Raw genomic sequence first — 24597 nt, 5'->3', positions numbered from 1 at the left:
AATAGCATCTTTAGTGAGGACCCAAGGGTGAGAGGTATGGGGAGAGAGTAGCAGGCAGGCAGACAAACTATGTATTTAAAATAGTGCATCACTTAATACATTGTGATGGGAAACAGATTTTTTTTAACATTCTGTGTAACCTAATCAATGGTTTAGCGAGAACCCTATAGCAGTGATTTTTTACCTTAACGAATTTCTCTTTTAATTGATGGTGACATATTAAAAAAAACAGAAGTGTTGGTTGCAGGTCACATGTAATGTTGATGATGATGGAACCAGAGCAAGCTCTCCTGACTCTAATATGAATCAGAATCTTGGCAATGTCTTTCATAATTTATTAGTATTTAAAGTGGAGTGCTTTGCTTGTGAAGCTTCGGGGAAACAAGGACAATAAAATATACAATTAATTAAAATCTTTAGAACAACCAGCAGAAGCATTAATAAAACATTACCCTCTAAAGCACATAAGAATTGCAGCTCACCCTTCCATCTCAGTGGGAAAAGAGTCTTTCATCATAGTCAATAAACTGAGTTTATCGGACTTAGGCTGGTTTAGGCTGGTAGATTTTCAAAGCAGTGGGGTTGTTGCCAACAGCCTACTCCTCTCTACATAAAATATCTGGGTGCCCTCAGCCTGGATAGTAACAATTACCACTTTTATTTAGCACTTACTCTGTTTATGTGTTCTTGTTTCATGCTCACAAGAACGTCATAGGGTAGATGTTAGGATTTCTATTCCGTAGATGAGAAGAGATCAGGTAAGATACAGAAATGCCTCACCAAGTGTGGTCCATGGACCGGCAGCAATGGGAACTTGTTACAAAGGCACATTCAAGGCCCTGCTGCAGACCTGTATCAGTCTGTTAACAAGGTCTCCAGGTGATTCTTAGGCACGCTTGCCTTTGAGAACAACTGTGTTTTAAGACCTATGTGACGCCACATGTAGTGGGAGCAGAAATTGAGCCCTAGTATATTAGATTTTACCGTTGACAGGGAATGTCTCTTAAGCTAACTTTCTAAGCAAGGGCGTCCTAGAAATAACACATCCTTTAGGCTTACTGTAGTCTTCTTTTCTCTTCTTCCATCCTGAGCCCCTGCCTTTCCAAATAACTGCTCTAATATATGTGCAGAAAGAAACCATTTTAAGAGAAAGACCCTTTTAAAATCTTTCTTTAGACAACCAGCTAGCTCTGGTCTCTTTGACCTTTATACTATTATTATCTCCTTCTAGAAGGTTTCTTTGAAACTGAGAAATAGCCAGTTCTGGTTATGCCTGTTCGAAAGCCCGTGGAATCATTTATGGGCTTGCCATGTTTACTTCCGTGTCATCACAAGGATAATGAGGGTGTTAAACTGGTTCCTATTAGTTGATTGATAGAATGGCACTACTTTTCATCTTTAGAGTGTTGTCACCGTGCTGGTAAAGTGTGCAGACAGGCACTTAGTTGTAGTTTTGTCATTTCCTGGTTGAATGATCTAACTTCTCTGACTTGTGGTTTTCTTAACTGAAAAATAGAGATGCTATCTCACAGATTAGATTTGGTTTTTTTGAGAATACTTTGGAAACCTTTGGGTTCTGTGCAAATGTGAAATAATGTTCTGGAATGTTCTGAAGAATGGCTTCTGAGGTTGGGTATTCTGAGGCATTTGGGGATGAACATATGTTCCCCTCCCGCTGATGGTGAGTGGGTTTATCAAATGAGTCCCTGCACAGAAGGGCGCAGTGGACTGTGTGTAGAGGAGCTCGGGCTGTGGATTTGCCCAGGCTGGGCTGTGAGCACGCTAGTTGATCCTAAGGCGGCTGCCCTAAGACCTGCCCATGAAACTTGTTGTGAGGAAAGGGGGCAGAGTTGGAGACAAAAGCATTGGGCGTCTGTGGTATAGTAATGGGATTTTAAGAGGTGAGATTGGATGCAGTTACCAGGGAAGGAACGGAGAAGAGACTGTGGAGCTGAAAGGGTGATGGGTGAGGATGTGTCCCCTGGGCCGTGGTGCTGTTACCTTGTGGTGTAGCTGAATCTGTGGAAGGCTCACGTACTCCAGCCCCAGCCTGCCTTTGGAATGGCAAAAAGCTACAAGGTGTTGCTTAACAAAGCGTTTGGTATTCATGCAGCAGGTTCCAGACTCATCTGACCACAGACCCGGTTGACTAAATGTGGGTGGTGGACCAGGCCTCTTCAAAGTACATATGCCTGCCCTGTGAGTGTCTGTAGGTGTTTGGTGGGGAGAGTGGGGTAGCAAAGCCAAGAGCATATTCCTTCTAAAGGGGCTGCTGCAGATTATTGCTCTGTGGGAATATGGGTCCGGGGTTAACTGATCATCTGAATTTTGAAGAGAAGCCAGAGATCTGGATTTTTTGGTGACATCCTCAGGTTTTTGTTTGTTTGTTTGTTTGTTTGTTTAGTGCTGGCTGAGTTAAAAACAAAACCCTTTGTGCCCCAAGTTACACACATCTGTAGGCCAGATTTGGCTGTAGGCTGCCAGCTGGTTACCTCTGCTGCGGAGTGTTCTATAAACATGACCTGTTATTATTGGATGTCCTGGAATTTATAATAACCTCCCAGGAGCCTTTACATTGGGGCCCTTCTAGGAATACATTCTCGTGCTTTCTTTGCTACCCCTGCAACTTCTCCTGGACATACACCAGGCCTGTTTTAATAGAAACTCCAGAGACTTTCAGTTGGTGTTACAGTTTGAAGAGATTTTGAATCCAGGTATGCAGGCAGGCTGGGAAAATAGATTTCCCTCATGAAGAGATTTGGGCCAGTGGCCTTACAGTTTTTACCTTTCCTCCTAAAAGGCCCGAGCATAGATGAGCTGCTACTGAACAGGGCCCCTTGTGCTTCTGGGATTTGCTGAGCCTCTGTGATAAAAACAGTCCATTGCAAACCTTTAAGATGTGTGTATTGTCCTACTGATAGTTTTTTCATTGATTTTTAAATATTTGTGTTACAGAAAAAAGAGTTTGATGTGGACACCCTCAGTAAATCAGAGCTTCGGATGCTTCTCAGCGTGATGGAGGGGGAGCTGGAGGCCAGAGACCTGGTCATCGAGGCCCTGCGGGTAAGAAGCTCCTAGGGCCGAGTCCCGTTGTTCTATCCTTTTCTTTTTTCAAAGGGCCAGTGGCAAAGCTGCTTCTTCCAGGTTTTGAATCCTGTAGATTTAAAATGTTTCATCTGGTTAAATATGCCCCTCAACCTAAATGCCAACCCCATAATCTTTATAAATCCAAACAATGAAGTCGGATAGTCATTCTAATGGTGGGGACTGAAATTATACTGTTTAGTATGGGGAAGTTGAGACCTAAGCTGTATTGTTTCCTGTGGTTATTTGGTGGTAAGTTTTCAGAAAATTGGAAATTTGATATCTTACGTGTATGTGAGGTGAGGAGGAAAAATTGTGAGAGTCATTTACAAAAGATATTGTTGTTAATTGAGATTTTCCTTTCTTTGTAAATTATAAGTGATTTATTTTCAGAAACTCATGAGTTAAAACTAATATATATCCCTTAAAAACTACATATATCTTCAAATAGTTTTATTACTTGTTCATCTGATCTATAATTTCGAAATTTTCAAAACTCATGAAGAGTTATCTTCTGATATGTTACTTAAATACCTCAATAACATTTTGTTGATTTATAAATAATGTTAAACTTTCTTGATGGACAATTTTATAATTGGTTGTTCTTTATCTTATACTTGTTTTGGTATGTTAGTCAAACCTAATTTTTATTCTTTTTTCTTTCATATTGAATACTAAGTATGTAATCAGGTGTTTCCTGGCTCTTGGTCATTTGGCCAGGATGACTATATTTATTATACATGAAGTATGGGTTGGTTTTTTTTTTTTTTCACCAAGGAGTATGTCCTCCAACTTTGTCTTAGGGGTTATTTTAACATATGGAAGTCTATGGAAAGTTGAATTGTTGCCCCCCTATGGGCATTAATATAGTCGGGTAAAGAAGTAATAATGGTGGATGGTCAGATATAGTGAAGGTGGGAGTGTTAAGGATCCAGTTGTGTGGGGAAGGGGTGACTATAGTTTATTTTCACAAACTGGAAACCAGTACAGTGAGGATCATCATTATCCCTCAGTCTGATGACAGAGAATGATTACCCCAGAAAAAATGGGAGTATATTTATACCATCTGCAAGCCAGTAATGAGTTGAAGGTGTTGCTTTTTGAATGACAAGCTTTGCTAAGTAGACTTGTGTGCAGCTTGGCTGTGAGAGGTATTCATCCTGTTCCACGTTGGAAACATTTGCATTGCTTGCCAATGTATATTTTCTTTATAAATGAACTTCGTGGGAGAAATGCTAAGAAATGCTAAGGCAGCACATCGCTAACATGTATTACATTCAGCCCAAGGAGAGAACAAAGGTTACCTGTGAGGGCACTAGTGTCGTCTTTTGAGACCAAATACATAGGAAGGCTCCAGTTCTACCTTAGGTTATTTTTCTGTCGCTCTCTATTAACCTGTGAAAGACATCAGCTACCGTGGTATTTCTCACTGCTCGCACAAATGTTGAGAGTTTAGCAGAGTCTGTGTTTTTATGTATCACCTTAGCAACCATATTTACTTCTCTTTTTAACTTAATTGCAATACTTTTAAACATAAGAGTAGAAGTAAAGGCTTGCTAATGATCAGGGCTTGCCAAACAAAGTTTCTCATAGAATCAAGGAATGTTGGAGTTGCAAGGAGCCTTTTGTTACATATTCTAGGTTAGTGGTTTGCATCCCTCCAAACCTAGAGATGTTTTTTTGTTTTGTTTTGTTTTAATTTTTTTAAATGTTTATTTTTGAGAGACAGAGTGTGAGCAGGGGAGGAGCAGAGAGAGAGGGAGACACAGAATAGAAGGAGACTCCAGGCTCCCAACTGTCAGCCCAGAGCCCAACGTGAGGCTCAAACTTAGTGACCGAGAGATCATGACTTTAGCCAAGGTTGGATGCTTAACTGACTGAGCCATCCAGGCACCCCCACCTTTTTTAAATAAAATGTTTTGTATTACTCTTTCACTATCCTGCAATGAAATACATGGATAAGTGCATATGTAAGTAGGTTATGTTAAAAATAGCCAATACACTCCTCTAATTGTGATATAAAGTAACAGGGACGTAATTTATAACAAATTACAAATTTCAGTCTATAAATACTGAGGCACATGAGTGGCAGGTTTGTACCTACTCACAGCATTGCAATCACTGCAAAAGAATCCTGGCCTAGGTACGCTGCATTGGGATCGGATACAGTGAGTGGATGTGCCATGCATGAGGCGATGTTTTTCTGAAATGGTGAACGACTTGGTAAAGTTCCAAACAAAAGTGCACATTTATTTTTTTTTTTCAACGTTTATTTATTTTTTTTTTGGGACAGAGAGAGACAGAGCATGAATGGGGGAGGGGCAGAGAGAGAGGGAGACACAGAATTGGAAACAGGCTCCAGGCTCCGAGCCATCAGCCCAGAGCCTGACGCGGGGCTCGAACTCCCGGACCGCGAGATCGTGACCTGGCTGAAGTCGGACGCTTAACCAACTGCGCCACCCAGGCGCCCCCAAAAGTGCACATTTAAATGGGAGTTGAGTCCCTGGAAAATTCAGTGTTTGTTAAAATGAAATTAAGACAACTTGTTTATACGTAAAAAGGAGTTACTCTTTAGCTCAGGTCGTCCTACTGAACTGAAGGTTCTAATGAAAGGAATGGTTAGAGCGACACGTGAAAGTTCAAGGGGACCCTGGAGACAGTTGTGGGATGTGTGGCGGACCCCTAGCCCTGCCCCCTAAGTGCCTGTCCCTGTGAAAACAAAATGTTCTGCCTATTTCCAAATCATCTCCTAGGGTGCTGCCCCCGTGGAGAAGCCCTAACTGACACAGGTCTCCTTTGTTCATAGATCAAACAAAAAGGAAGCGCAGAGAGATTGCCATTTACCTCAGGTAGAAAACGTGGCATCTGTGAACTTGGTGTGTTTGGAGATTCTGAAAGCTTTTTGTCATTTTTTTAAATTTGAGAATTGTGATTGATTTTAAATAATTATGTTTTTAAGAGTAGATGATCCCATTTTCATATAACTGTCATAGACTCACTGTGGTCATATACTGATTGTTCCGTTAGGCACATTCACGGGCACTAGTGAAACTGGGGAAATATTTACTTGGGTCCAGATGTGTCATTTAGTTGTCTTTTGCTTTTGGTAGATTATAAATTAGCAACTCACTGAGAAATTGGGAAGGAGAGAGATTGTGAAACTTCTAAATTTTGTATTATGAGGTAAACTTATTCCTGAATTAAAATTCAAAAATCTACTCTATCAGTAATCAGTATGTTCCTATTCAATTGGGAGAGAAGTAAACCTTCTTTTAAAAAATGTCAAAAGTAATAGGGGCACCTGAGTGGCTCAGTCAGTTAAGCATCCAACTTCAGCTCAGGTCATGATCTCGCAGTTCGTGAGTTCAAACCCCGCGTCAGGCTCTGTGCTAACAGCTCAGAGCCTGGAGCCTGCCTCAGATTCTGTGTCTCCCTCTCTCTTTGCCCTTCCCCCACTCACACTCTGTCTGTCTGTCTCTCTCTCAAAGATTAAAAAAAATTTTTTTAAATGTCAAAAGTAATAATTCTCTGAAAGTAGGAAATATTTTTAACTTAATATGTAAATTGTGATTTTTTTCAGATATAAAGATTCATACCATGAAATTTGTACCATGAAAAAATTTAGAAATGATTCTGTTTTGAGGCATTCAAATTCTTTAGAATTTTAGAATCTTTCAAAAGATATTTCAGACCCAGCTTTTTTACTTTTTTAATCATGCTCTCCTCATGTTTTTGATTTTCAAGTTATAAAAAATTGCATAGATCATCAGATTAATGGCCATAGACTTCTCAGAACAATGCACAAATATGATTTTGGGGAGAAGTTGTTAAAAAATTACAATATATATCTTGGTATTTTTACTGATTTCCTCTTTAAGGTAAAAATATTTCCCAGTAAAAGTCCATGGCTTTATAGCAGATGTGATATTCAAGACATTAATTTTTATTATGGGGGTATTATTTTAAAAAGTGAAATATTGATGGAAAATATGAACTGCTTAACATATATATATATGTTGCAGTTGCATAAGAAATATTTTATCAATGATCCCCCCTCATCCACACAAAGTAGGAATAAATCGTTGACTAAATACGTATGCCAAATGAAGTCTAGAGGAAAATACCGTGAGGTTTGAGAATGTACTCAAGGAGAAGCAGGTACATATTTCCTGAAACCACGATAGATACAGAGGCTTTTGAATTAAATTTAATTGAATATTAACAATTTGAATCTATAACCTATTAAGAAATCATCTATTTGATGCTAATTGTTTAGTTTGTGGAATCTTCTGGCCTTCACTTATTTTCCCTCTCACTACTAGAATTTTTATCAGTACCTTAATCAAAGGGGAACAAGGGCGAGAAGATGAAAATGCTATAATTTTAATGTTTTTGGAGTCAAAATTGTCTTTTAGCCTACATTTTACAGAGTCCAGCTTGCTGCCATTAGCGTGAGTTTACATGAACAGTACCTCACTGAAACAATGATTTCCTTGGGCAATCAGATCTAGGTTTCTTGTGTGCCTTCTTTTTCCTTTTAGATTGGATAAATGAGAATTAACAGTATTATAGACATGGCATTTCTTCCTGGTAAGCTATAATCACTATAAAGTGACTATATAATACAGATTTTTGAGTATTATTTGCACTGAAACTTTAAAAAATTACCATCTTAACATTTCTTCAGATAAAATGTATTTATAGTGGTTGTATCATAGAGGATATCAAATTGTAGAATTTCCATGTATCAGTGGCTGTAACAAAGTATGGTAGATTGAATACTATTTAATGCCATTCTGGAGGTGAGTAATGTGTGCAGAAGTAGTTCTAAGCCAAGTGATTATTCAACAGCCTGGATCATATCTATCCTACTGCTCCCGTTAGGGAATTAGTCTCATTGGCATGGTTGAAACTGTCAGTGCCATGTGCACATCCCAAAGGGGCAGGAGAGGAAGTTAAGGAAAAACAGCATCATGTGCATTGGTGAGAACTTTTGTGGACACAGCTAGCAGAGTGGGAGACTAGGGAATGGCTCTGGCTGGCTGGCTCCCTTCTAGTAATATGGAGGAAGGGAGAACTTTGGAAGACATATTAATAACCTAATGTAGTCCATTGTCTTGGCTTAATGTTATAAAATACCCTGAAGTGTGGTGCAAGAAGATAGATCCTTCCCTTCCTCCTCACTTCAAATATTTGTTGACTACCTGTTGTGTACCAGACAGAAAAATGAAAGTTTGAAGTGAATATAAGTGGAGATCTATTATTATGCCAAAGCTGTGTCCATTTAGAAAATTGTATATACTTTTATATACTTAACATTAATTGTTCTGAGTAGTGTCATTTGGGGCCATGTTTTAGTTTCTCCAGACTATGACTATACATGTTCAGATTTTGTCTAGAATGATCCTCCTTTTAAAAACCTGACCTGTTCAGTGCATTCAAAGCTCAATGAAAGAAAAAAAAAAAAAAAGAAAGAAAAGAAAACGTTTTGAATGGTTTTGCTTTCAAGCAGTTTATCTCACCTGAGCACTAATGACATTTGGAACTGGGTGTTTGTTGTGGTTGTTATAGAGAGAGACTATCTTGTACATTGTGTGCTTTGCTTGCAGCAGCTCTGGTCTGTCTACTCAATAGATGCCAGTAGCACCTCCGCAGGGTGACAGCCAAAAAGGTCTTCCCCTTGGGGTACACAACCACCCCCATTTGGGAAACACTGCTGTAAAGTAATACTGGTCAAGGAAATGCTATTCAAATACATTTCATTATAAGTACAACATCTGTTCATGATAAAAACTCTCAACAAAGTAGGCTTAGAAGGAACATACCTCAAAATACCTTCTATGAAAAACCCATAGCTAAAATTTTATTCAATTATGAAAAAATTGAGAACTTTCCCCCTAAGATTTGCCATAAGACGAGGATGACCACTCCCACCACTTTCATTCAATACAGTACTAGAAGTCCTGGCCACAGCAATCAGATAAGAAAAAGAAAATGTATCCAAATTGGTAAGGAAGAAGTAAAACTTTCACTATTTGCAGATGACATGTTACTACATATAGAAAACCCTAAGATTCCACCAAAAAACTACTAGAACTGATCAATGAATTCAGTAAGGTCACAGGATATAAAATCAGTGTACAGAAATCTGTTGGATTTCTATTCACTAATAATGAAATGGCAGAAAGAGAAATTAAGAAAACAATCCCATTTATAATTGCACTAAAAATAATAAAATGCCCAGGAATATACTTAACTAAGGAGATGAAATACCTGTGCTCTGAAAACTGTAAACCATTGATGAAAACAAATTGAAGACAACACAAAGAAATGGCAAGATGTTTCATGCTCATAGGTTGGAAGAACAAATATTGTTAAAATGTTCGTACTACCCAAGCGATCTACAGATTTAATGCAATACCTAACAATATCAACAGCAGTTTTCACAGAACTAGAAAAAAATAATCCTAAAATTTGTGTGGAACCTCAAAAGATCCTGAATAGCCACAGCAATCTTGAAAAGGAAGAACAAAACTGATGGTATCACAATCCCATATTTCAAGATAGACCACAAAGCTGTAGTAATCAAAACAGTATGGTACTGGGGCACCTCCCTGGCTCAGTCAGAAGAGCATGTGACTCTTGATCTCCAGGTTGTGAGTTTGAGCCCCATGTTGACTGTAGAGATTGTTAAAAAAAAAAAAAAAAAAAAAAGGTACTGGCATAAAAATAGAAACATAGATCAATGGAACAGAATAGAAAACCCAGAAATAAACTCACAATTATATGGTCAATTAATCTTCAACAAAAGAGGCAAGAATATACAATGGTAAAAAAGTCTCTTCAAGAAGAGGTATTGGGAAAATTGGACCACTTCCTCACATCATACATAAAAATAAACTCAAAATGGATTAAAGACATGTGAGCCCTGAAACCAAAAAAGAAAAAAAAAATTCCGAGAAGAGAGTATAGGCAGTAATTCCTCTGACATAGGCCATAGCAGCATTTTTCTCTATAGGTCTCCTGAGGCAAGGGAAATAAAAGCAAAAATAAACTATTAGGACTACATAAAAATAAAAAACTTCTGCACAGCAAATTAAACCATTCACAAAACTGAAAGACAACTGGGACGCCTGGATAGTTCTGTCGGTTAAGTGTCTGACTTTGGCTCAGGTCATGATCTCATGGTTTGTGAGTTCAAGCCCTGTGTCAGGCTCAGAGCCTGGAGCCTGCTTCGGATTCTGTGTCTCTGTCTCTCTGTTCCTCCTCCACTTGCTGTCTGTCTGTCCGTTGTCTCTTTCTCCCAAAAATAAACATTAAAAAAAATTTTAAAAACCCTGAAAGACAACCTGTGGAAGATATTTGCAAATAACATATCCAAAAAGAGTATCCAAAATATAGAAAGAACTTCTACAACTCCACACCAAAAAAAACAAAACAAAACAAAAAAAAAACTAATGAAAAATGGATAGAAGACGTGAATAGACATTTCTCCAATGAAGACACACAGATGGCTAACAGACTCATGAAAAGATGTTCAACATCACTCATCAGGGAAATGCATATCAAAACCACAGTGAGGTATCACCTAATACCTGTGAGAATGACTAAAATCAAAGACACAGGTTTGGTGAGGATATGGAAAAAAAAGCCCTTGTTCACTGTTCAGGGAATACAGACTAGTGCACCCACTATGGAAAACAGTATATAGGTTCCTCGAAAAGTACAGAATAGAACTGTGTTATCCATTAATTTTACTGGGTATTTACCCAAAGAATACAAAAACATTTATTTGAAAATATATATACATATATGTTTATTGCAGTATAATTTACAATAGGCAAATTATAGAAGCAGCCTAAGTGTCTATTGGTAGATGAATGATGTGTGTGTGTGTATACATATATGTATATAATGGAATATTAGTCATAAAAGATGAAATGTTGCCATTTGCAACAACATGAATGAATCTAGAGGATATAATGCTAAGTGAAACCACATGATTTAACTCAGATGTGGAATTAAAAAAAAAAAGAGAGACAAAAAACAAACTTTTAACTATGGAGACCAAACTGATGGTTACCAGAGGAGAGGTGGGTGGGAGGGATGAGTGAAATAGGTTATGGGGATTAAGGAGTGCACTTGTCCTGATGAGGACTGGGCGATGTATGGAAGTATTGAATCACTATATTGTACATCTGCAACTAATGTAACACTATATGTTAGCTATACTGGAATTAAAAAAAAACATACAAATACATGTCATTATGATAACAATGATTTTTCTCTGAACTATTCTCCTTCAAAACTAAAAATTTGAAATGCCCATTTAAAAAATTTCATGAGTCTGAAAACACATCACATTTTATTTAAAATTCCATTATTAGTTTTATATGCAGAAATTAACTGCTTTCCTTCTTAAACGAAAAAACCTAAGTAGTTGTATGGCTCAGTGATGGAATCTTCACATAGAACAAAGGCAATCGCTTTAAATAAAATAAAATCATTAGAATAATGCTACCTGTCTAGTTTTGAAAGCAGCTGCTGGTGTGCTACAGAGTACTGTGAGGCTTTTCCTCATATAACATGTCTGCTAAATTGTGATAAAAGAGTAACATTCTGGTTTCAGCTAAGTAAAACATGCAGCCTTTTGTATTTCAAAATTCTCCTATGATTGCAGGCAATTGATTGACCAAAACATACCCTTTTTGTGCTGTTCATTTTAATTAATGAATGAATTAATTTGCTGAGCAGAGCTGAATTCATGAAAACATAAATTGTTTCCCTTTCTGTCTGCTGAGATAAGGCCTTTGTTCCATATCTAGAGTAAAGGAAGAGGAGTTGACCAGATGTTGTGTTGTTTCTGCATGCAAATTGGTTTTCTTAAAATACAAATAGCTGATGATTGTTGAACAGCATTGTATTTTGTCCAGTAGGACAGACACAGGAGGCATCAATTTTGATTCTTTCAAGAAATTTTATTTTCCCTGATGAATTTACTATTAGTGAAGGAAAAAAAAAGAATGCTAGGCAAAATGGTGCTTTTTTACATATTAAGAAATGAAGGTTGATGGTGCCATGAAAGCAAAGTGTTTATCACTATCGTTTAATAAGTTACTGAAATCACTCAAGCAACATTTTCTTGCTGTTGTTATTAATAAATCATTAGGACATCTATGAGAACAAACTAAAGATAAAGCTTGTCCAGCTCAGCAATGTACCATTTGTTTTATGCTGGGTTTGGGATAGATTCAGAGTTATAAATGGGATGAAAACAGGAATATATATTTATACACTTCAAAGATCATAATTTGGGGGACTGTTCAATTACAATTCCTCTTAAGAATTACTTCCTTGTTATCTGAGAATACAGGGTGTTCCTTTGAGGCATTCTGATAATATTTTAACCCCCTCATCTTAATACTCAGTACAGGCGAAGGTACAGGTCATGTGTTCTTATAATTTCATTTGCCGTGTTTGATTAACTCCATGTCTTGATTAGAAGAGGGAGCGAGGATGTAAAGCAGGACTCAAAATTCTACCTTCTCTATGGTTGTGATTTTTTGGGGAAGAAAGATAAGAGGTTTCAGCCTTCATCTTTCAGTTTTTGGAGTCAAAATGTAAATAGGTATTGAACAAATGGAATAAGAAAGGAAAATCTGTATTGTATAATTGAAATGATAATTTGAGCAGGGTGGGGATCTTTGAGAAGAAGGCAAAGGGGATCCCTGAATCCATTCATTCAAAAGATGTTTATGTCTTTAGACATGTCCTGGGTTTCAAGTGTGGTGAACAAGGAGCATGAATTCTTTCTCTTAGAGTCCAGTGGCAGAGAGTGACATTAAAACAATAAACCAAAACATCTAAGTACAAATTATGATTACTGAAGAAAAGAATGCCATGAGAAGAGAGATTGCACTAGATTGAGTCAGGAAAGTTCTCTCTGAGGAAGTGACACCTCTCTGAGTCTCGGAGGGGTATTACAAATCTGGCTGGAAGAAGACTCTTCTTACAAAGGGAGCAGCACAAAGACCCCAAGAGAGGAAGGAGCTTGGCAATTCATAGGAGCTGCAGGAAGTCAGAGAGCAAGAGAGAGAATTGCACAAGATCAGATACAGAGCTAGGCTGGGGCCAGACCATGCTGAAGGGTGAAGGCCATGATAAGGCCATTGAATCTTAACATGAGGGTAGCCACTGAAGTGTTTAAGCTTGAGAATGCCAGTGATTTGATAGGATTTTCTAAAAGATCATTCTAATAGCACAATTATATTGCATTTTATTTTTTGTATTAAAATTTTAATTTATTAAATGTAAATATTTATTGTAAGTATTTAAAATTTATCACCATTGTCAAGGGAAAGAATTTCAAAGGTCACCCGAGCTGCTAGGCAGGTGAATGTTTGCAGGAGAGCCAGAGTCAAGGCAGACTATCATAGTGGTTGTCTAAGAAATGTATCTCAGATGCTTATAATTATTGCCCTTTAAGAAGGCATGGAAAATGTGCTTGCTCATCACTTTTGTCACTTAGCAGTGAACAGTGTTTTTTTTTTTCCAAACTGTTAAGATAAGCTGATTATGGTTTTTAATTAAGGTGTTGGGCACCTCAATTGATAGGTAAGTTATGCATGTGAAACTTTTTGAAAGGCAAAATTCTATCTTCAGTTTTACTTTTTCCAATCCAGTTCATCCCAGTTCAGTTTAGATTTGCATGTAAAATGAATTTTATAGTTAAAAGCCCTCTTCTGGCAGACCTTAAGATTTCTATATATTTCTAAAAACATTCTGTTATAAAATCAAATTCTTTTTTAACTTTTTCAAATAGGATTGGGTGGAGAAGCAGAAGATTGCTTCACATAGTGCTAAAAGTGACCTAGCAACAATAGAAAATGTTTTAACAGTGTCTGAATTTGATCTCGAATGCGTCCATTTTGACTTGTCTTTAATTTTTTTTTTTTTTAAACGTTTATTTTTGAGACAGAGACAGAGTGCAAGCTGGGGAGGGACAGAGAGAGAGAGAGGGAGACACTGAATCCAAAGCAGGCTTCAGGCTCTAAGCTGTCGGCACAGGGCTTGACGTGGGACTTGAACTCACTAACTGCGAGATCATGACCTGAGCAGAAGTTGGCCACTTAACCAGCTGAGCCACCCAAGTGCCCCCATTTTGGCCTGTCTTAAGTGGACCATTGCAGGGCCTATGTTCACATGATTGCCTCCTACAAAAATAAAATACTAGATATGACAGTCTCTTCAACAGCCCTTAATACTTCTCGTGAAACTCTTCTAAGGAAAGCAAACCATGGATCCAGTTCTCTCTTAGTGTCAAGCACTGTACTGTGCACCTCACTCTTAGCAAAGTGGAGTTGCAGCTCCTACGGTCATTTGGTTTTAACGGGTTAAAATATTGCAGAGAGTAAACCCTGGGGAAGCTCCAAACTTATTCATAAAGTTCACAAAACATGATTTTGTATATTGAAGCCTGAGCAGTAATTTTTATGTACAGTAGAGAAGTTCAGATTCCAGGAGTTAAGGGGAAAGGACCAGGCTTGTGCTGACATCTGGGCATTACAGCCATTCTTCCTGTAAGTTGGTTTTTAAATTCCTAGGTAAATGGGTCTGGGTGGATGCTTTAATACCACATCTCTCTGGCCTCAATGCACAGTCATGGATTTGTTTAAATTGTAAGAATTAAATAAGATAGTAGGCTGCAGCACCTAGCCCAGGTCTGGCACAGAGAGTCTTGAAAAACTATTTCTAGTTGAATTTCCATCTTAGTGGAAAGACTTGTCCTTAAACTTTCTCCATCTCTTCACACTTTGAAAGTTATAGGACAGATCTTGGTCACCTGCTTTGTGTCTCATAAAATGGGCGGTGCCTCTTATTCCCCAGGATGGAGCTCTCCTCAAGCGGGAGGGTACCTGATGGAAACTAAGGCAGATCTCTCTGTTACTTTCTCTGGAGAGCAAGCCTAAAGCAGGTAGGAAAGTAAGTGGGTGCTGTGAGTCCTGAGTGCTTGTGAGAGCAACTTGGAGACAGAGAAGTGATTTGTCAGGTTTGGCAAGAGAATGTTTTCTAAAGCAGAACTACTCCCACCCCCCAGGAGGGCTTAGGAATTTGGAAAGCTTCTAAAATGTATTGGGAATTGGATAATAAGTATTATTTTTTAAAGTGACTTTTTAAGTGTGTAGGAATGGCATGATAAACGTATTAGACCTATGAATTATAAATCCTTACTCTTTGGCTTGCTGGTCTATTCCCCCATCTTCTTATTTAGGCGTCATATTCTTGATTATGTTAAATCTTTGATTTTTAGTGGCGTTATTAATTTTGCAGGAATGATTCTGTTTGCAACCACCTCTGTTTGCAGCCACATAAAAGTGAAAAGAGGGAGGTGGTTCCATCTTCATAAACTAAAACAGTTTCTTTTATACGACTGCCTTCCTCCACCTTGTAGAGGGTTAGGCAGTAGACAAACTGAAATCACGAAAAGGGGCAGTTTCATTTGGTGTATGTTGCTCAGGACTGGTGAGGTTTGCTGCTGTTTCCAGTAGGCTGAAGTTGGAGTGGGACACATGGAGATGAAATGAGGCGTAACATTGTGAGGTTTTTATTATGTGCCACTTCACATGTTCTATCTCCTCTCATCTCCGTGAAATCCCGAGATCCGTGATTGTACCCCACTTTACGAATGGACAGACAGACTCAGAATAAGCCATTTTCTGTCTGACTCCTAACCTTGACTCACCATTCCTCTGCTTCAAAGGCAACATTAATGTAACTAGAGCTGGTCGACATTCATGGATTCTTTACTTTAAATGCTGTGAATTCCCAGAACATTCCCCACACACCTGTAATCAATTGCAAATATTAAAAGCTGCACAGAAATTGAAGCTGCAGAGAAATTGTTAGACAGTCTTCAATGTTTAATCATTCATTTGCTGTTCCCTCCCTATTGACTGAAGGTAATTACAAACAGAAGGAAATCCTGCAAGACTTCTCAGATCATATTGAATGGCAATTACGATAATGCAGAAGAGCATCATTGATTTTTTTAATGTTTTCCTCTTGCTAGTTGTCATACCAAGTACAGAAAAATTTGTACTTCTCTGTAATTAGGATATTCTTATCTTCTGGAAGAGGACACACTGGGACATTTGAATGCTGAATGCCCCAAATTTACTCTAAGGAAATGAAGATTTTGGGGTGTCTGGGTGGCTCAGTTCGTTGAGTGTCCAACTCTTGATTTCAGCTCAGGTCATCATCCCAGGGTTGTGGGATCGATCCCCATGTTGGGCTCCGTGCTGGGAGTGGAGCCTGCTTGGGATTCTCTCTCCCTCCCTCCCCCACTTGCTTTCTCTTTCTCTCTCTGTTCCTCTACCCCTCTCCCCTGCTTTCTCTCTCTCTCTCAAAAAAAAAAAAAAAAAGAAAAAAGGTGAAGATTTATAAAATGGACGAAGATGCAATAGTCAAGGAACTGCCCTTTCTGTCTTTATTTTCCCACATTTTATTCATTATTAAATCTGTCTCTTGTTAAATTTTTTTGACTTTTTTTGATATTTGATCTTTGTTTTGTTTTCATTTGCATCTGAATATGGCAAGTGGTAAAATGAGTCAGAGAAATTTAGTTTGGTTTTCATGAAAGGCTGTTGTACTGATTTCCTTGAGTTATTTTATTTATTTTATTTTATTTTATTTTATTTTATTTTATTTTATTTTATTTTATTTTATTTTATTTTATTTTATTTTATTTTCAGCAAGAGTTGCATGCTCTACGCACTGAGCCAGCAAGGCACCCCTAAAAAGATTATTTTAAAAATTAAAAAAAAAATTTTTTTAAGCGTTTATTTATTTTTGAGAGAGAGAGGGACAGGGTGTGAGTGGAGGAGGGGCAGAGAGAGATGGGCACAGAATCTGAAGCAGGCTCCAAGCTCTGAGCTGTCAGCACAGAGCCCAACACAGGGCTCAAACTCACAGACTGTGAGATCATGACCTGAACTAAAGTCAGATGCTTAACCAACTGAGCCATTCACTCTGCCCTTTAAAAAGATTATTTTAAGTAGACCTCTAAATAATCCCTAAAAATTAATTTGGAGTTGACAATGATTTTCTATGGATGAGACTCTTTCCATGAATGACTGGAGATAAATCTTTACAAGACCCTCTGGACGGTGCATTAGACTTCCTCCTGTAGTGTCTTGACAGAATAAGAAGAAGACCACACTGGTGTATTCAGAAGAAACTTTCCATCATCTCTGATTGGCTGTATCAGAGGTTGCACGCATTTTTGTGCCTGTTTGGGGGATGGCAATAAGATGTGTTTGGTGTGGAGAGATGATAGGTAGCACAGTTAACCAGAGAACTTTAGAAACCCTTAATGGGAATTGTTAATAGGTTAAATTCTTAATGAGTTTAAATTTCAAACAGTTGAGGATTGAAATTCACCGTAGGCTCTGAGGTAGGAAAGGATGTGACAAAAACAGTGTTTAAGGGAGATTATGTTAACCACTTTTGAAAGTAGATTGATGGGAAAAGGGAGAGAAGGGATCTGAGGAGGCAATTATAGATGACATTTATTAAAGTACAGGTTCTGTAAAAGTCTGAGTTCTGGGTGATGGCTCTGAATGGAGGTGATCTGCTATTGGGGAGTATTATAAGGACTTGAATAGATGGAGAGGAGATTGTGAACAAAAATAACTCCTCCAGGGTAAGAGCACATTATTTTCTAACTCGTGACAGCAACTGGTAATTTCTAAAGCAATTTCAGTGTCAGGGTATAAACTCTTTTTATTTTGAAAGGATATTGTGTTTAGGCCCCATGTGAATTCATACTTAAATAAGTCAGCATCAGCTGCAGTTGTCCCAATAGCTTTTTAGTGCTAGTCCTTCAACATTCACCCAACAGATATTTATTGAGTACATTCTGTCATGCCGGGTGCTGGTCACTGGGAAGAGACTGTAAGCTAGACAGTCCCTGCACTCATGGGACTTATTCTGTAGGAAAGGGGCTAGCCATGACTAATAAGTCCCATTCGTGATAAGTGTAGCAAAGGACACTAAGAATATGTACCATAACTGATATTTTTCTAAGACCCACCAGGGAGGGCCATGTAAACATAGGACCAAAGTAGGAATACTAATAACTTAGCAAATATTAACATTTTTAATGTGTTTAATAAAAGGACAATAACTGTTTCTCTGGTTTACTCCTTACCTACGGTGTGTCCCTAGATTTTGTGCAGCTACCCCTCCAAAAGTTGTTTCTTTTTGTGTATCTGCTGCTATGCTTTGTCTCCTGCTCTTTCCTTCCATACAGAAGGTGGCCTCATGCATTTCTTGCTTTTCAAAGTGATTGTTAGTCTCCACTATTTACCATTATTGGTTTATTCGAGATTACAAAGCAGTGCTGCTATGTGTACGACTGACTTTATAGAGTTTTTTAAAGCCCCATTTATTACTTATATATATTCTATTTATTAATTACCAACTCTGTAGTGTTCTGCCACAACCTTGATGGGGGTTAGGCAAGTTGAAAACAAAGGTTGTGTTTTTCTTTAACATGAATTCTTTCCCAGGGAGTTCTGTGTTTACTCACAAAAAGAGTGCCCCTGGGAGTATTTTCCCTCTAGGAATATTTGGGTCTTGTGATGAATACTCTAAGGTTCTAACCTGTGGTCCTCTCTTCTAGAGAGGAGAAAAAGGATGCAAAGGTAATGGCGTGCTCCTGCTTTGTCATCTGTTGCTATGCTACTAACCCAGTCCAAGGCTTAATGACTTTAAACAACATCATTCATTTATTTTGCTCACAGATCTGCAATTTAGGCTGGGCTTGGTGGGGACAGCTCACTGTGTGCACTTCATGTGGCAGTGGGGGTTCTACTTCCAAGATGGCTGCTCATGCTGGCTGTCTGCAAGGAGGTCTGCGGGGACTGTGGCCTGGGGCCTTGAGTTCCTCTCCACTTCTTCCACTTGGGCTTCCTTGTCACAAAGTGGCTGGGATCCAGCAGTGAGCATCCTCAGAGACAGGAAATAGAATCTGCCCGTTCCTTAAATCTGGATCACAAAGTTACTTGGCATCGTATTCAATCCATCAGCGGTCATAGGGCGAAGATTCAAGGGGAAGAGATAGAGACTTGACCACGTGGAAGGAGTGTCAGAGAATGTGGTGATAATGTTTTTAAAACTCCAGAAAACTGCTACTTGTCATTTACGGAGGCTTATCTGCCAGGAGTGCTGTTTAGCACTGGACATGATCTCATTTAATCCCCACCAGCCTCCCTTGAAGGAGATAGTATTGTTCTCTCACTTTCAGACTCATGGCTAAGTAACGTGTTCTGTGTCACCCAGCTGACAAGCGGGGAGCCAGAACTTGGACCCAGGCCTTGCTGACTCCAAATGCATCTTCTTAACCACTCTGCTATATAATCTCGTGGAAGAGAGCTCTGTAATTGCTACCAAGTCTGATGCAAGACAGGCTTGTGTGTAAGGGTAAATCACAGATGAAAGGGTTGTAGCGAAGATGAATTATGGATGCCTTCTGGGAAGAGGTGGCATTCCAGGAGTCTTTTAAAGGATGAGTGCATTAATAACTGGACGGTGAGAAGTGGATATGTGTCCGAAGGGCAGCATGAGCACAGGATCCGTGTGTGCTCTGGGCACAGTGAGAAAGTAAGAGGGCCTGGAGCACCCTGTGGAGCAGGAGATAGGCCAGGCTTCACCAGGGGGTTTTTGAACGCCAGGCTGAAACATCTGTGTACCTAGTATGATGGGGCAGAGTCCTTCAAGATTTTTTTTTTTTAACATTTATTTATTTTTGAGACAGAGAGAGACAGAGCATGAACGGGGAGGGTCACAGAGAGAGGGAGACATAGAATCTGAAACAGGCTCCAGGCTCTGAGCTGTCAGCACAGAGCCCGACGCGGGGCTCGAACCCACGGACCGTGAGATCATGACCTGAGCCGAAGTCAGACGCTTAACCAACCGAGCCACCCAGGCACCCCTAGTCCTTCAAGATTTTTAAACAGGAGAATGGACTAACCTGAGGCATTGGTTCTTAAAGTGTTTTCCAGACAAGGTGTATCAGCATCACCTAGGAACTTGCTAGAAATGTAAATTCTTAGACTGCCCCCCCTCCCCCCGACAGACTGACTCAGAAACTCCGAGGGTAGGGCAGAGTAGTCTGTGGTTTCACACACCCTCCAGGTGATTCTGATACGTGCCTCAGTTTAAGAACCACTGATCTGAGGGATGGTCACTTGTAAAAAAGCAGGTGTGTTTATGTAACAGCATCAGGTTACCCTTAAAATCCCTATTGCTGATGAAAATCCCTGAAAGCTGGAAAGGCTTTCTGCTCAGTAAGCAGAATGGCCAGCAAATGGGTGGCTGATGGTGGTTCTAGTTGTAAAGAGATTTTGATGAGGAAAAGGCAGCCAATGGCTGATCTCAGAACAGCTTCTCCAGAAGCCATCATTAAGTGCCTCAAAGTGACTCAGTCCAGACATGTTCTCAAAGAAGCCTATGGAAATAGTGCCATAAAGGAGCTTGCTTGAATTTTTGGATTAAAATAAAATGTCAATTATTAAGACATTTAAAACCGTGTGCAATATTCTATTACAGTTGATGTAATTTTTATTTACTTCTTACACCCCTGATTGTTCCACAGAGGATTTGAGGTGGCTTACAAGGATAAAAACAGCAAAATGGAAAAATAGGAGTGTGTGAAAGTCAAGATGTAGGAACGAGAACAGTGGTTTACAAACCTTGTAGTCGTAAGATCCTTTCTTCTAATGAAATCTTGAGGCCCGGTACATAAAACTGAGACTGACCCACTGAGTTGAAGCAAAATTTGGGGCTGTAGGCTTCCTGATAGGGAAAATAAAACAGGACCAGATGCGAGATACCGGATTTGTGTTGTTAAGGGAAACAGCATGGCAATTACTTCCTCAGGGAAGGCAAACTCCTGGTACCGAGGTCTAAAATTTTTGTTGTGCTTCTTCAAATTGGAGGTGTTGCAGAATGTGTTGGGTTTTTTTTTTTAAACAATATCCACATACAGTGTGATAGCTGGGTGTGTATTATCCAAGGACATAAGTGGGAGGCAGAACAGAGTAGCTGGGGTGAAGGCGAAGTGTGTAGGGTGGTGGTGAGGGGTGGGCAGGACAGCGTGGTTTTAAATGCACAGCTTTCTGGGGTGCCTGGGTGGCTCAGTCGGTTGAGCGCCCGACTTCGGTTCAGGTCAGGATCTTGCAGTTTGTGAGTTCGAGCCCCGTGTAGGGCTCTGTGCTGACAGCTCAGAGCTTGGAGCCTGCTTCAGATTCTGTGTCTCCCTCTCTCTGACCTTCCCCCATTCATGCTTTGTCTCTCTCTGTCTCAAAAATAAATAAACGTTAAAACAAGTAAAAAAAAAAAAAATGCACAGCTTTCTGATGCTCTGCTGTGAACTAGGCAATCATCAGGTCCTCTAAATAAACAGATGGGCTGTGTGACCTTCAAACCATTTGCCAGTGTGATCTCCTATCATTTCCTGTGTTCCTTTTTAATTAGTTTATGTGCTCGGTTTTTTAGACTGAACAAGTATATCACTTATATCCAGATATGGTTAGGCCAAGCAGTAGCTATAAAAACTTGAACATGGGACCAAAACACACTTGTGTACAAAATGAGTTGATGTTAAATAATTTTGGCTTTTAACACTTTTTCTAAGAATGTACAATGGCTGCCTGTGACAAACATTTTTTATGAATTTGTGAATATACTCTGCAGTTTAAGTACTGTTAGTTGACATTAAACATTTTCCTATAGCCCTCTAATAGTTCTGCGAAACATCTCGTCCAATCAAGATACTTCAGTTTGCAAGTTCATCAGTTTGAAAGTTTAACAGTTTTCCACATGCTTGACTTGGTACTTTCCAGCTCCTTTTATTGTCCTACTCCTCATGCTTTGCAAACCAGTTTGTGCCACATTTTTTCTGGCACACCTCAAATGGTTTAAAATGTTACAAGCGTTTTGATAGCCCTGTAATACAAAATGTTGTTATTCATTTGTTTCTTCCTGCCGGTGAATTGTATGTTGATTTTTTATATGGCCTTGTTGCTACTTTCTGTGGTGTCTCTAAGTGGATAGTGTGTTTTTAAAATGTAACTAACCAAGTATAACTTATGATAAACACTCACTGCCATTTTTACTTCATTGCAAGTTACGCTAGCCTTTTACAATGAGAGTATTCTTAATCCTGAGACAATATTAAATTATATAGGTATCTGTTCAAGAAAAAAAATGTCACTATACAAGAAGCTAGCTTTTATATCTTGATACATTTAACCAAGGAGTGAACATTATCAGATAGCAATAATAATGGAGAAGCTTTTTAAGTTTTATTAATAAAAAACTTGTTTATGGCAATTGAAAATTTAAACTTTGTAAAATGTAACAATTTTCCTCTATGGGCTATTCAAATGTCTCATTAGTCTTTGCCTTAACTTTGCAGATAGCATTGTGTGATGATTTAAAGTCACAGCTTTTTAGACATTTTTTACATGGTTTATAAGACCCATGGGGATTGCTATTTCTCTGTGGCTCTGTTTTCCTTACTAATAACTGAGTTCTAATCCTTCCTGTACCAGAAAATTATACTACTTTTTCCTAATGGATACATATATTACTGTATTGTAAAATTTTGACTTAAAAGTTGACCCATAATATTACCACTGTAACAGAGTTGTAACTAGGTTATTTCAATATCATTTTCTATTCTCCATTTTTTAATCAAGCATTTTAAGTATTTTTAGTGTTTTGAGTGTTCATAAATTGTAGCCTTGTTGACTGGCTGTATTTCATATGGTTGAAGAACTACAACCTAATTACTTTTCTATATTCTGTCATCTGCTGTTTTTCTGTTAGCTATGTAAAGGGATGGTTTTCAAAATATTAAACAGCAGAAATCACAGAGGTACCAGTGAATCAAAAAGGATGCCTAACTAACCGAGATAGATGACATCTGTTACACCACCTTGATGCATACTGTCTGACCAACAGTTTTTCCTATGGGTATCTTTAGAGATGTTTTAGCTTAGAAAGCCTTCTAAGGAGATGCACAGCACATTCAAATACATTTGCTTGTAAAAATCTATGTCATGTTAATGCATATTGATAACACCTGCTAATGATTTTAGGCTGACCTATTCATATAGCATGAAACCTGTAATTTAAGTGGGAATGGTTTTAAACGACATAATTTATGAAGAATTTTAACAGTTATGTTATTTAACATGTATAATTTCCCCTAATTATTAAAGCAATAAATGTTCTTTGTAGAGTATCTTAAAAAGGCACAAAAAGATATTCCCATCGTTCAGAAGTCACCATTTTTCTCTGCATAAAAGGGAATCTCTCAAAAGAGGTTCATGCTCTACATAGTAATTTGGGCAACCTGTTTTCACAATACATTGTAAACATATTGCCAGATACTCTTAAGCATTGTGGTTTTTAATCACTGCACATTATGGATTTAACATGAAATGTCAGTGGTCGGAAATGCCACCATCTTAGACCTCATGAGGTACCGTTGCAGTTCCTTCTTTGAAGATTCCCCCCCAATTCCCTGGGTCTCTCAGTTTGCCCAGTTCACTTGGCAAAAACCGGATACGTGTTAAATTCAACTCTCTGCCTATTTCATGCCCACACAAGTAGGGCTCTACAGGCTGGAGAGGCTCAACCTGGCTGGCTGGGCTCACTTTAAATTCACAGGTGTATCCTCTTATGGGCCCTTTGTGCTGGGTGGCAGTTATATCACATTTCTTAACACTTGACTCACCTGTTCCCCTGGATTGTTTCACGTTTCTTCTGTTTTCTGAGACCTTCCTTCACCGCCTCCCTTTGCTTCATTTTCAGCTGCTTTCAATTTCACTGAGAGCCAGAAGCAATCCAGACTTCCATATTCTGTCACGGTCATCTCCGTTCACTGGTATCTGTACCACATACTCATATCTCCTCTCACTGAGGGCAGACTTCTGGGCTCAGGTTCCCCTGGCCACTGTACACCTGATTCTGTACCTTCTCGAATATTCAGGGACCTCTTCAGCAGTTATCCCCTTTTGTGTCACCCCCTCCCCCCCTTACAGCAAACCTCCTTGAATAGTTGTCTACTAGCTGATGCCATCCCTTGTTCTTCCATTCTCCCTTGGTATTAATCTCATCAGCTTTTTTTCTAACACTATCCCAACTGAAAGTCAATCCATTCTTGTAGTTGCCAGGAGAAGAAAACAAAACAACTTGGAGTAAGACTTAGTTCCTCTTTTTTTCCTATACCTACATCCAACCTCTCTGCAAATCTGGTTGGCTCTGTAAGATGGAGTCTGACTGCTTCTGTCCATCTCCACCGACAGTAATCTGTTTTGGTTCCTGTTGTTTGTCTAGGTCCATTTGGGCAGCTATCACAAGAATGCCATAGGTTGGGGGACTTTAACAACAAACATTTCTCACGTTTGTGAAGGCTGGGAAGTCGAAGATCAAGATTTTGGG

At 38.9% G+C, this 24597-nt stretch overlaps 1 protein-coding gene across 7 annotated transcripts in view; it reads left to right on the top strand.

Annotated features, from left to right (window-relative positions):
• Positions 1-24597, top strand: part of CTTNBP2 (cortactin binding protein 2) — a 171934-nt gene that overhangs the window by 31128 nt on the left and 116209 nt on the right. For 5 of the 7 annotated variants that reach the window (XM_047849888.1, XM_047849889.1, XM_047849891.1 and 2 more), the window contains one exon: positions 2956-3063. In XM_047849888.1, coding sequence (XP_047705844.1) covers positions 2956-3063 — 108 coding nt within the window. Of the gene's footprint in view, positions 1-1631; positions 1682-2955; positions 3064-24597 lie in introns of those variants that run through there. The other 2 variants (XM_047849890.1, XM_047849892.1) reach the window with 2 other exon arrangements.

The sequence above is a fragment of the Prionailurus viverrinus genome, chromosome A2 (assembly GCF_022837055.1).
Source record: "Prionailurus viverrinus isolate Anna chromosome A2, UM_Priviv_1.0, whole genome shotgun sequence".
Taxonomy (NCBI): Eukaryota; Metazoa; Chordata; class Mammalia; order Carnivora; family Felidae; genus Prionailurus; species Prionailurus viverrinus.
Note: the sequence above shows the minus strand (reverse complement) of the source record. Positions and strands in the feature narration are given on the sequence as shown.